This window comes from Sus scrofa, chromosome 5, assembly GCF_000003025.6.
Source record: "Sus scrofa isolate TJ Tabasco breed Duroc chromosome 5, Sscrofa11.1, whole genome shotgun sequence".
Lineage (NCBI taxonomy): Eukaryota > Metazoa > Chordata > Mammalia > Artiodactyla > Suidae > Sus > Sus scrofa.
In genome coordinates, this window is record NC_010447.5 from 38679210 (window position 1) to 38693577 (window position 14368).

At 34.9% G+C, this 14368-nt stretch overlaps 1 protein-coding gene across 1 annotated transcript in view; it reads left to right on the forward strand.

Annotated features, from left to right (window-relative positions):
* GLIPR1L2 (GLI pathogenesis related 1 like 2) overlaps window positions 1274–14368 on the forward strand; it is a 30005-nt gene continuing 16910 nt past the window's right edge. The window contains exons 1-3 of the mRNA XM_021093123.1: window positions 1274–1495; window positions 9164–9409; window positions 11779–11882. Coding sequence (XP_020948782.1) covers window positions 1277–1495; window positions 9164–9409; window positions 11779–11882 — 569 coding nt within the window. The 5' untranslated portion in view covers window positions 1274–1276. The remainder of the gene's footprint in view (window positions 1496–9163; window positions 9410–11778; window positions 11883–14368) is intronic.

The following is a 14368-nucleotide window of genomic DNA, read 5'->3' on the forward strand; positions in this document are numbered from 1 at the left end:
TGGAATGAGTTCCCGTTGTGGTGCAGTGGTTAAAGAATCTGACTAGGAACCATGAGGTTGCGGGTTCGATCCCTGGCCTTACTCAGTGGGTTAAGGATCTGGCATTGCCATGAGCTGTGGTTGTAGGTCGAAGATGCGGCTCGGATCTGGCATTGCTGTGGCTCTGGCGTAGGCCAGTGGCTACAGCTCCAATTAGACCCCTAGCCTGGGAACCTCCATATGAGGCAAAATACAAAAAAAAAAAAAAAAAAAAAAAAAAAGGCAAAATACAAAAAAAAAAAAAAAAAAAGAATTCAGACAGAAATGAAACCAGCGTGTTAGGTCTACTGCTTTCAATTGAGTATACCATAGATAATTTTTAAAACATCGGTCTTTAGATATTTTGAGTCAACCAGTTGCAATGCTTTCTTTGTGGCAAAACTCTGCTCCTGTGTCAATGACTGAATGTCTCCTTAATGCTATCAACCACAACATGTAACATGCAAACATGTTTCTATTTTGTGGTTAGAACTTAATTTTCAAAGGAAGTTTTCTTGAGCAAAATATTTGAAAGGAAACCAGGTCAAAATCTGCTAGGACACTTGCCATTTTGTCTGAAAGAAATGAAAACAAAAAATGAGTTCTTACTTACTGTAAAATTTGTTAGAGAAGATAAATATTGAATATTGATATTCCAGGCACTCGCGGTCTATACGTGCTGATGAGAGTAAAATGAAAATATTTTTATGAGAATTTGATGATCCCTAGTCTACCCTCTACAACTGAGTTTTCCACTCGTCCATTTATCCTGTGGTTTTCCACAAAAGATCATTAAACCACTGAGAGAAAACCTCAGTGAGGAAGTCCGCCTAAAAGAGGATATACTTTTGCTCATGAGAAAAATAAAGGGAGTGTCCTGTCTTAAATTCCCAACCCAACAGGTAAGGATTTTGTAATTGAATGTTCATTGGTATCACAGAAGAATTACAGGGTTCCTCAGGTTAATTATTCAGCAACTGGCATTTACTGTACAGTTGACTCATTAATAAATGAGGACACATCAACCAGTGTGAAAAGCTGACTCTGGATATTTAACTACATTAGTTTAGTGAAAAGCCTGCACTCATATTTAACTCAAGCCTTTGCAGTTCTGGCTGCCACTCAAGTTTTTCTCCACTGTCCGGGGGGAAGCGGGGCGCGGCTTGCCTACACCACCCCGCCCTGACCCACCCATAGATTGGCAGGTCACCGGGGCAGGCCGACGCATGCGCAGTGTCCTGTCCGCAGCCGGCTAACCATGGAGACCTTAAGGCCATTAGCCCGAGAGTGGTATGCCCAATGGCTTCCCTTGACACCAGTGGGCCTTTGGAAGATGTGGTTTTGTGAGTTGTGGCTACTACTATTGGGTTCCGGTTTGCCACACGAAGAGGACGTAACGTTCATCAATGAGTATGTGAATCTCCACAATGAACTCCGGGCCAACGTCTTGCCCCGAGGGGCTAACTTGCGCTTCATGGTGAGGCCCGAAGGTGGTTGCCCAAACCCCTCACAGCCCTAGTCAGGACACTACCCGCTCTGCCTCAGACTGTCTAGGCCACTGCTCCAAGGCTTAAAGAATCGGAGAACCTCTCTTCTAGTTTGGGTTTTAAAATGCACGTAAAGTTATGCATTCAAGAAATAAGAACTATCACTCCAACAGAGTTATTACCAAGATTTTGCACAGTGTCGGGATTAGGGTGGATAGAGGTACTCACCTGAGGTGCAAAATTTAAGGGTGCTTCAATATGAGAAAATGATAATTTAATGCAGTGTTTCTTTGTTTATTTTGTTTTGTTTTTATTTAAAATGCAGGCGTTTCTGTTGTGGCTTGGGGGTTAAGAACTCGACACAGTGTCCCTGAGAATGCGGGTTTGCTCTCTAGCCTTGCTCAGTAGCTTAAGGATCCCTAGGCGTAGTTCGACAAATGGGGGTTCGGATCCGGTGTTGCCCTGGCTGTGGCTGAGCCTCTAGCTGCATCTCCTATCAGCCTACAACCGCGGGAACTTTCATGTGCTGCAAGGTGCGGCCATAAAAAGAAAAAAAAAAAAATCAATGCAAAAATATTGATGAAAACTATCCATTTAAACAAAGGAGTTTGAATTTGGGAGAGGCTAGTGAGGCACTCTCAGGATAATGCAAGTGAAAGGTCCGATTCTCTTATTTACATTTTGAATTTTTGTCATGGATAGTATCAACTAATTTTGCCTTTTAGTGATATTTTTACCTTGATTATTGAGTTTTTGGGTAGGCGCCCTAAATTTTGCTTCTAGATTCTCATTCACCTCATCTTGGACTCAGCCCTGGTTTTGCATTCCTTTACATTGTTCAGACTTCTTTCCCATTTTTCCTCCTATTTCTTTTCAGTCTCATCAACTGTTCCCTCTTTGTTATGGAGTCTTCATGATTGTCATTAAAAATGATTGCAAAATTTGTTTAGCAAATATCAGGCCTTTAGGAGCTTCCAGTTTTACATTGTAAATAATGCAAAGACTGTCTTCCCAGATGTAAGACTTTTCCTCCTTCTGAATTAGTTCCTTAGGAAAATTTCCAGAAATGTGATAAAGAAATTAATAATGTGATTTTTTTTTTTAGTTTATATGATATAGCAATTGCTATTCTAAAGAACTGCCAAATTAGGCAAATATCAGCTGTGTAGAAGTATTCTGTTTTCACCACATCTGACTGGCTTGGGCATTTTCAATCACTTGCTAAATTAATAAATTATGAAAAGGTACTTTGCTTTAATGTTAATTTTAAAATGTCATTTTGATTGGATGTATTTTGTTCTTTCTTGTTCACATTCTTTACCTTTTGTATTGTCAGTAAGTTTCCTCTTCTGTTTATATGTTTTCTTATAAACATATACTAGTATTTGCTAAAGATAGTTTTATCCAAGTCATTTTTTATCTTCAGAATGTAACTAGAATTTGAAGATATTTGAGAGTTATAGCTATATATGTCCCATCCTCTGCGATTGTTTCATCCAAGTTTGAAAATTAACCTTCCTTTTGATAGTGAATAAACACAAAATACTTTTTTTAATCATTTACTTATATATATTTTTTTCTACTGTACAGCATGGTGACCCAGTTACACATACATGTATACATTCTTTTTTCTCACATTATGTGTTCCATCATAAGTGAATAGACAGAGTTCCCAGTGCTACACAGCAGGATCCCAGTGCTCATCCATCCCAAAGGCAATATTCTGCATCTATTTACCCCAAGCTCCCAGTCCTTCCCACTCCCTCCCCTTCCCCCTTGGCAACCACAAGTCTATTCTCTAAGCCCATGATTTTCTTTTCTGTGGAAAGGTATGACCCAGCAATCCCACTCTTGGGCATATATCTGGGCAAAACTCTACTTAAAAAATACACCCGCATGTCCATTGCAGCACTATTCACAATAGCCAAGACATGGAATCAACCCAAATGTCCACTGGTAGATGATTGGATCAGGAAGATGTGGTATATACACAATGGAATACTACTTGGCCATAAAAAAGAACAAAATACATTTGAATACAACTTTTTATAGATTTTGTATTCCTAATCCCTAAAACATTTACTTCAAACATGAAGTGTAGAGGATAAGATTGTTCCCCCACAATATATATCTTAATATGTAAACATTTTTGAAGGAATAATGCTTTGGGGAGTTTAAAACTCCACCCTAAATTTTATCCTCTTCTTTCTAAAAGTTGGTGTGTATTTTTCTCATGGATTTTACTAGGATGTAAATAATAACTATAAGTAGTATAGTCTATTATAATATAATAGTATGATTTATATTATATGACTTTGATAGGCTTAGAAATCATACTTTTTTATTGGTTATGCTTAATTAACATTTTAATATGTATACTTGACAAAGTTGAATGTTAATCAGCATCTATAACTGCCTTCCAAATGTTAAAAAGATATTACAACACATAAATTTTGAATGTCTCCTGTCCATGTCCATGCTGTTATTGTCATCTAGTATTTTTGTTATACCTTGTTTTTAAACTCAAAATTTTTATTGTAAAATATACATAACATAAAGTGTGCCATTTTAACCACCTTTAAGTACAATTCTGTGGCACTAAATACATTCATATTGTTTGGCAATTGTCACCACCATTCCTCTCCAGAACATTTTCATCCTCCCCACTTGAAACTCTGCTCTCATTAAACACTAATTCCCCATTCCTTTCTTCCTGCTGGCAACTATCATTCTACTTTGCCTCATAAATTTGACTACTCCAGATATTTCATATAAGAATCACAAGTATTTGATTATGATTCAGTAAAGTGACTGCTTTATTTCACTTAGCATGATGTCTTCAAAGGTCATCTATGTTGTAGCATGTGTCAGAATTTTCCATCCTTATGTGTATAATGCTGCTGTGGACATAGGTATGTGAATAATATCTGTTCGGTTCCCTGCTTTCACCTCTACTGGGTATATAACCAAAACTGGAATTACCAAACCTTGTAGAAATTCTGTATTTAATTTTTTGAAGAACCGCCATTCTGTTTCCCATAGTGGCTGCATATTTCACATTCCCACCAACAATGCACAGGGTTTCTATTTCTCCACATCGTTGCCAGACTTGTTGTTTTCTGGTTTGTTTGTTTTTTAAAAAATACATGTAACTATCTTAATGGCTCTGAGGTGGATGTCATTTTGGTTTTGATTTGTATTTACTTAATGATTAGTTATGGTGAGTATCTTTTCAAGTGCTTATTTGCTATTTGTACATCTTCTTTGTAGAAATATCCGTAAAAGTCTTTTGCTCATTTTTTGGTGGTGTTAGGGTATTTTTGTTAGTTTAGTTGAATGAATTCTTTATATATTCTGAATAAAATCTCTCATCAAATACATGATTTTCAGATGTTTTCTCCCTTTCTATAGATTGCCTTTTCATTCTGTTAACAATATCCTTTGATACACAAAATTTTTAATTTTAATGAAGTCTTGTCTATCAATTTTTTATCTTTTTGCCTGTGCTTTTGGTGACATATGTAAGAAATCATTGCCAAATCCAATGTCATGAAGCTTTCCCTCTTTGTTTCATCTGAGAATTTTATAATTTTAGCTAATAGTTACATTAAAGGGTGATCGACATAACTAAATCATCTGGAAAATTAAAATTAAAACCACAATAAGATATCATTTCACACCTGTTAGAATATCGCTCATTGAAAAAGGCAGAAGATCACAAATGTTGGTGAGGATGTGGAGAAAAGTGATCCTTTTTGCTTTGTTGGTGGAAATATATATTGGTGCCACCACTATGGAAAGTGGTATGGAGGCTCCTCAAAAAATTAAAAAGAACCAACGTGTAATCCAGCAATTCCAATCCTAGGTGTATATCCAAAGGAAATGACAATGGGATTATCATAGAGATACCTGCACTCTTGTGTTCATTGCAGCAGTACTCATAATAGCCAAGATATGGAAACACCTAAGTGTCCATCAATAGATGAATGAACAAAAAAGAGGTGGTATGTATATATGCAATGGAATATTGTTCAGCCAAGAGAAAGAAGGAAATCCTGCCATTTGAAACAACTTGGATGGAACTTGAAGGCATAATGCTAAGTGAAATAAGCCAGACAGAGAAAGACAAATATTGCATGGTATCACTTATATATGGAATCTGAAAAAAAAAGTGGCACTCATAGAAACAGAGTATAGACATATGGTTGCCATGGGTTAGGGATTAAGGGAAGTAGGAAGAGTTTGGTAAAAAGGTACAAACTTTTAGCTATAAAATTAATAAGATATGAAGATCTAATGTAAAACTTGGTGACTCTACTTGATAACACTGTATTATATAATTGAAAAAAAAACCTTTAGCCTCTGTTTTCAGCTGTAATTTTATTCAGGGTTGAGCAAAGGAATTTGTAACTATCGTAACTTATTTGCAAACAGTCATGGAAAGCAATAAAGTAAAATGCTTATGAGTTTGGGAATTGAGAGACTTCCTGGGTTTAAATCCCAGCTCCACAATTTACATGCTCTAAGTGGCTATAAGTAAATTCCTCAACTTTGTGTTTTAGTTATCTCCTTTTTGAAACAGAAGCAGTAATAATAATGCATACCTCATAGGGTTATTGTGGACATTAAGTTAAATAATGCATAAATAACACTTAGAATAAACATTAAAAAAAAAACCTAGTTTAAAAATGGGCAGCGATCTTCAGTAGACATTTTTCCAAAGACATATAGGTGGCCAAAAGACACATGAAAAGATGCTGAACATCACTAACTAATCATCAAGGCAATGCAAATCAAAACTATAATGAGACATCACCTCATATCTGTCAGACTGTCTGTCATCAAAAAGACAAGAGATTAGTGTTAGGATGTGTAGAAAAGGGAATCTTTGTGCACTGTTGGTGCAGTGTATATTGGTGCAGCCACTACGGAAGATTGTGTGAAGGTTCCTCAAAAAATTAAAAATAGAACTTCCATACAGTCCAGCAATTTCACTTCTGGGTATTTTTCCAAAGGGGAAAAAACCCCACTCATTCAAAAAGATATCTGCACACCCATGTTCACTGCAGCATTATTCACAATAGCCAAGATATGAAAGCAACCTAGGTGCCCATCAATAGATGAATGGATAGAGAAGATACGGTATATATACAATGGAATATTACTCAGCCATAAGAAAGAATTAAATCTTGCTATTTGCAACAACATGAATGACACTGTAAGGTATTGTGCTAAGTGAAAAAAGTCACACAAAGAAAAATACCACTTATATATGGAAATATACTCATTCTAATATGTGGAATATAAGTATACTTATAAGTATACAAATATATGTGGAATCTAAAAAACAAAGCAAACATGACTAAATGGAAACAGAGTCATAAAAATAACAGACTGGCAATTACCAGAGGTGAGAAGATGGAGGGATGAGTGAAATTGTGAGGAAAGTTAAGAGGTACAAACTTCCAGTTACAAAATAAGTGCTTCAAGGGATGAAATGTATAGCATGGGAAATACAGTCAATAATAATGTTATACGTTTGTATGGTGATGGTAATTAAACTTGTGCTGAACATTTAGTAATGTGTGAAAATATTGAACCACTGTGTTGTTTACTAGGAACTAACATAGTGTTGTAGTCAATTATCCTTCAAAAAAAAACCCTCACAAAACACCAAACTCATAGAAAAAGAGATAAGATTTGTGGTTACCAGAGGTGGGGGAATTGGAAGGGAAAATTAGATGAAGGTGGTAAAAAGGTACAAACTTCTAGAAACTTCCAGTTATAAGATAAATAAATACTAGGAATATAATGTACAGCATGATTAATATAATTAACTGCTTTATTTTATATCTGAAATTGTTAAGAGAGTAAATCCTGCGTGCTCATATTTTTTTTTCTTATTTCTATCTGAGATAATGGATGTTCACTAAAATATTATAGTTATTTCATGATGTGTTATGCTGTACACCTTAAACTTACACAGTGTTGTGTGTGTCAATTATACATCAATAAAAATGGAAGGAAAAAAAAACCCACTTAGAGTAGTGACTGGTGCATAGTAAGCATGTGTTGATAAATAGTATGCAAAATTAAGCAGTAGAAATATGATCCAGGTAGCATTGTTTGCAGGTAGGAAAGATCTGAAAGGCCATTAATTGTGGAGTAGTAACCTTTATTACATACTAGTAGCCATACTATGGGATACTATGAAGAGTCTGTAAAAATTAAGTAGATTTAGTCGTACTAATATGAAACAATCTCTCTAAGTGAAAATTGCAGGTGGGAGGCCAATAATGTGTGTAATATGATTAAAACACTGCAAGGACAAAAATCACTAAATACTCATCTAGTGTTAGGGTTAGGGTTAATAATTTATATTTGAACGTGTGTGTGTATAGAGGTAGAGAAATGTATACATAAAAATTTTTTTAACAATGATTACCTTTGGGGAGAGAAATAGTATGGAAAGGGAGGGGATATGCTAAAAGCCTGACTCATTTTCTATAATATATTTTCTGTATTGTATTTATGTATAATCTATGAAATTAACCAACTCTTAAGGAAATCTTAGTATTGTTTTTCAGAAATATTTACTTTCAGATATACCGCAATGTATATATTTTAGCATGTTTGGTTTTACAACTATTTTGTTGACTTTTCTATCTCTATTTTTTTTCTCATCCTTAACTAAACAATGAACTTAATGAGCCTCTAAATATGATAATAGGATATGTTTCTGGATGTTTCCAGAAAATAGAAGGGAGCAGCATCTTGTGATGTTTTCTCACATTTCTGGGAACATCCATGAAACTTTACATATACCTCTTTTATAGCATTTACCAACTATCACTATGTGTTAAAATTGTATGTGCATGTGTGTGCACATGTGTATATACACATACATATATATATGCACACATGTATATACATACGCATATTGTATTATCCCAAGTTGTTCTCCTAACAACAATAAGCAACTGAAGGGCAAAATTTATGTTGACTTCATATTTCATTCCTCACAATACAATAATTTGTGTATAATCAGTGCTCAATAAATAGTTCTTAGATAAATATTTTAAATTATAGTATTATTATGTATAAAAGACTGGAGATTAAAAATACACATTTTCTGAATAGACTACATGAAAGAGTATTTTACAGTTCTGAACAGACTACATATAAAAGTATTATAGATGCAGAATGTTGCCTTCAGGATGGATTAGCAATAGGATCCTGCTGTGTAGCACTGGGAACTCTTGTCTAGTCACTTATGATGGAGCACATAATGTGAGGAAAAAGAATGTATACATGTGTGTGTAACTGGGTCACCATGCTATACAGTAGAAAAATATATATATAAATAAATGAAAATAAAATAAAATAAAAGTATATAATCATTTGCATCATATAACAATCCTATTTTTTGAATTACAAATATATGCCTAGGCCTTTGTTGCAGGAAATAGTTGTTTCATTTATAAATATCTCAAAATCCTTTTCCTTCCATATAAATTCCACAAACCAGACTTGTAAGCACAAAATAAGAATTGCTTTCCTTAAATCCAATTATGAGAACTCAAGGAAAATAATTTAGAGCACAAAGAAACCCTCATTATTATTAATTTGTTTCTTTGCTTTTTGCGTTTTTTTTCCAGACTTGGGATGTAGCTTTGTCACGGACTGCTAGAGCATGGGGGAAAAAATGTGTGTTTGCCCGTAATACTCATTTAGAAGAACTGAAAATGGCCCATCCTCGTTTTAATGGTATTGGTGAAAATATATGGGTCGGCCCTGAAAATGAATTTACTGCAAGTATTGCTATCAGAAGTTGGTTTGCACAGAAGCAAGAGTACAACTTTGAAAGGAACCATTGCTCTGATAACTGTTCTAATTATCTACAGGTATCTAATTTTTATATTATTAATTCAGTAGACTCCTTAATTGCTTTACTACTAAGTTTTTGTTGATTATGTTTCAATTTTATAAATAAACACAAATGGTAAGATTATTACTTCTGATAGAATCAAATTGTAATCAGCCTTAGGTCTTGTAAATGTTCATAACTTCTATTATTTGAACCATGTAGTTAAAACATTACTTTAAATATAGTAAATCTAATTTCCATACCCAAAGATGAAAAGTGCCTTCTAAAATAACGCACACTGGAAAAGGAAGTAAGAAGCCAACAAACAAAAATTAGTTTTAACTTATTGATTATAAACATAAGTAAAAGATTTAATTTTTTTTGCACAGATCACTACACATACTACTATATAAATGATTAAAATAGTTTAAATGCAAATACATGGTATTACTGACCACCTCATGTCTAACAATTCACCCTATACTTTTACTCCAGGAACACCAAACTGCTTTTTATTTCCTATATGTACATTTATTATTTACCTTATCACGTTTTATAATCATCTATTTATATATATGCCAGTACAGTAAGGGCAGGGACCTTGTCTTCTCATCCATGTATTCTCACAATAACATGACATCATTTAGGTCTTCAATAAATATTTGTATCAGGAATCAAGTTTTTTTTTTTTTTTTTTTTTTCCTTTTCTGGGGCCTCTCCCGCGGCATTTGGAGTTCCCAGGCTAGGGGTCTAATTGGAGCCACGGCAACGTGGGATCCGAGCCACGTCTGCGACCTACAGGATTTGTCAATCACTGTGCCACAACGGGAACTCCAGGAATCAAGAAATTATTGAATTAACTTTCAAGCTTATTTAAAAGATGATTGGGAGTTCCTTTCATGGCTCAGTGATTAACGAACCTGACTAGGAACCATGAGGATGCGAGTTTGATCCTCGGGCTTACACAGTGGGTTAAGGATCCAGCATTGCCACGAGTTGTGGTGTAAGCCAGCAGCTGGAGCTCGGATTTGACCCCTAGCGTGGGAACTTCCATATGCTGCAGGTGCAGCTCTAAAAAAATAAATTAAAAATAAATAAATAAATAAATAAATAAATAATAAAAGATGATCATTTTTCAGTAAGTAGACTCTGATGTAGAAGTTAAAATCATGGAATTTTTTTCATGTTGAAGTCATATCTTTCTGTTCAATCAAATGAATTATGTTTCAAAAAAATTTTTTTTAACTGAGTCTCACCTTGTATTTCTTTTTTTTTACTTGAAGTATAGTGATAATTTCTGCTGTACAACAAAGTGACCCAGTTATATAGACACAAATACCATTCTATCTCAGATTCTGTGATAATCTATGTGAGAAAAGAATCAAAAAAATTTTTATCAATTCTTTCTTCTTCTGGAAAGTTAGTGATTCTTTATTGTCTTACATCAAAGCTGGACTCTTTAATATGATTTCAATACTCTGAGTAAACTAAATAAGTCTACCTCCGACTTACTCCTATATATTTTTTCCAGTCTCCTAGACATTTTCATTTCCTGTATTTGACTTAACTTCAGCTGTTGCAGACAGTCTATTACCTGTTCTTTTAATGCATCGTTCTATTTCTTTTGGAATCACATTTTTAAAATTGCTAAGGATTGGGCTATATGGAAAAGGAAAACAAATGGTTCCTTCCTCTTCCACAAAATAGTATTTTCTGTTCACTTGAAAGTATTAGAAATATTAAAGCCATTTGGGGAATTTCTGGAATATTTTTAATTATTCTCACATTTTTATTCCAAGACCTGTTGTGCAAGAAATTATTTTATAGGAACCAGCTTTTCTACTCATTTTTTAAATGAAAGGCCCAGACTCCATTTAATTTTAATAATGAAATTGCCTCAACAAAAGAAAATAAAAATACTGACAACATTTAATTACTGTCTACCCTTGCATGGGCTTTTCCTTCCCATATGTAATTTTACTGTCCCCTCTTTTTCTCCTTTCTGTTCACAACTTCCATTCTTCCCAAACCTTTTCTCCTCTTGTTTTCCTTTTCTCCTCTGCTCATAACCTAGAACTCTCAGATTCAACGAAATGTTGAAAATTGATTCAGAAGATGTGCCTTCCTTTGGCTCTAAAATGCTATTCTGAATTAGTTTTTCCAAACTCTTTATCTTAAGAAAACAGTATTGTTAGACTCTATTAAAGCGTTTCTCTAAATACAGTTTTGAAAGTGGTTCCCTAAGTGCATGATAATTCTCTACATCCATCCAAATGAAGAATAGTTCATATTCTTTGAATTCCCTGGTTAAAGGATCTATGTGAATTGAACATACTCTTATTTATGATATGACTGAGTAGATGTTTTGAATTAAATGTTATGTTTTCTTTGACAATTTTATTTTAGCTTGTTTGGGACAAGTCTTACAAAGTGGGTTGTGCTGTTACTCCATGTTCAAGAATTGGACATATTAGTCATGCAGCAATTTTCATATGCAACTATGCACCAGGGTAAGTTACTTTAAATTTTTTAAAGAACATGAAAATAAATTGGGCATTTTTCAAGGTTAAGCTTTCCTAATTTCAACATATTCTTCTAAATGTCTTTGCAAACTATAAAAGAATTAAATATAAGATAGTAAAGACTTTATATTAAAATATTTTTAAATTCCATAATAAAATAAGTCATAATTTAGGCATACCGATTTTTACATATGGATTGCCAAATACTACTTCCCAAAGGAATTTTAACAAAAGAATTTAATACTAATTATTTCACAGTATCTAGCCTAATTAACATGACCTAAATTATTTTCCAAAGTAGTTTAATTCCATATTTATTTTTAAAAAGTCAAAAGAAAATAAGGTTAGCTGTGTTGAAATGTATATTGTAAAAGCTGTTTCAAGAGTTTGTCAGTTTGAGGGGTTCTCGTCGTAGCTCAGTGGTTAACGAATCCGACTAGGAACCATGAAGTTGAAGGTTTTGATCCCTGGCCTTGCTCAGTGGGTTAAGGATCCAGCGTTGCCGTGAGCTGTGGTGCAGGTCACAGACATGGCTGGGATCTGGTGTTGTCCTGGCGTAGGCTGGCGGCTACAGCTAGGATTAGACCCTAGCCTGGGAACCAACAGATGCCCATGGGCGTGGCCCTAAAAAGGACAAAAGACAAAAAAAAAAAAAAAAAAAAAAATGTTAAGCTTCCAAATTAGCTTCCATCTCCGGAGAACTTTATTGGAAAGTCTCAAGTTTTCTTTCAGGTCAATGTGATACTATACATAATATTGTTAAAATGTCTAAAGTAAAAAAATATCCTAATCATCATGCCAAGAAAATTGACTATGTGCTAGGATTGAGAAGGAATTTCTTTTTTTTCTTTTTTTCTTTTTTTTTTTTTTGGTCTTTTTGCCTTTTCTAGGGCCGCTTCCACTGCCCATGGAGGTTCCCAGGCTAGGGGTCTAATCGGAGCTGTAGCTGCCGGGCTACACCACAGCCACAGCAACGCTGGAACCAAGCCGCGTCTGCGACCAGATACACCACAGCTCATGGCAACGCTGGATCCTTAAAACACTGAGCAAGGCCAGGGATCGAACCCACAACGTCATGGTTCCTGGTCGGATTTGTTAACCACTGCACCACAACGGGAACTCCAAGAAGGAATTTCTTAAAAATAAAATGCTTCTGGGGTTAAACCAAAAAGAGAAAGTAAAAAAAAAAAACCAAACCATTGATTACTAATTGAATGATTGTATTCCCCTAGATAGGGAAAACAGCAGAATTATGATGCAAGTTGAATTAGATTTAGAAAGCCCCTTCCTAAACTGAAGCTTTCCTGACTTTGAACATAGGTATGCAAAACAAGTGTGGAATGTAGAATAATTGCTAAATTTTTAGGCTCCTTTTATTCCTGCAGACTGGAAGCACTGGGATGATACATGTTATATGGAGAAATTTTGAAAATTACTGATCGGTACTGAAAATTCAAACAGAGCACTGGGCGGGAAGGAAGAGGTTCCTTTGGGGTTTAGTCTTCCTTTATGCACTCAGCAACTATGCACAAGGCTCTGTCTACGAACAAGACCAAAAAAAAAGACCGACCATACTTAGTTTATAGTCTTGGAAGAGAGACAAACAAATAAGTGAACACAAATAACTGAACACATATTTAATTAGATATCAAAATATACCATAAAAACAAAGCACAATAGGCAAATAGGGAATAACTAGCATAGAATATGGATAGGATAGTTCCAAAAGGAGGTGGTATTTGAGCTGAAAGCTGAAAGAAAAGGAGACAACTAAGAGTATTTCAGGTAAAAATGAGAGCACATATAAAATCTCTGAGCTTGGAATGAATTTAGCATGTTTGAAAAATGAATAATTGTGGGAGGTAGGAGTTGAGGTAGAGAGTTAAATCACAGCTAAACCAAATAGAATACGTGAGGCCAGTTTAAGGATTTGGGTATTTATTCTACATAATGGCAAAGCCACTGGAAAGTATTAAGCAAATAAGTAGCATGATATCATCTATGTTTTGAAAAGAAAACAGTAAAAGATTGCTCTTGCTATTGTGATGATACTGGGGTATAGGAAAATAAAGGTACAAAGAGGAACCAAGCACAATTGGGAGATTTTTTTTCTGAACTACAGGATATCTACTGGTATTTTGGATTAGGATTTTAGCATATGGATTTGTTTTCTATTGTTGCAAAATAAATTACAACAATCTTAGTGACTTAAAACAGCAGCCAGAAGTTCTATAGGTTATAAATCCAGGCACAGTATAGGTCAGGGTCTCAAAGGCCAAAAACCAAGGTGTTGACTGGGTTCTTATCTGGAGACTATGAATCTGCTTTTTTTTTTTTTTTTTTTGGTCTTTTTGCCTTTTCTAGGGCCGCTCCCACTGCATATGGAGGTTCCCAGGGTAGGGGTCTAATCGGAGCTGTAGCTGCCGGCCTACACCACAGCCACAGCAATGCAGGATCCGAGCCACGTCTGCAAC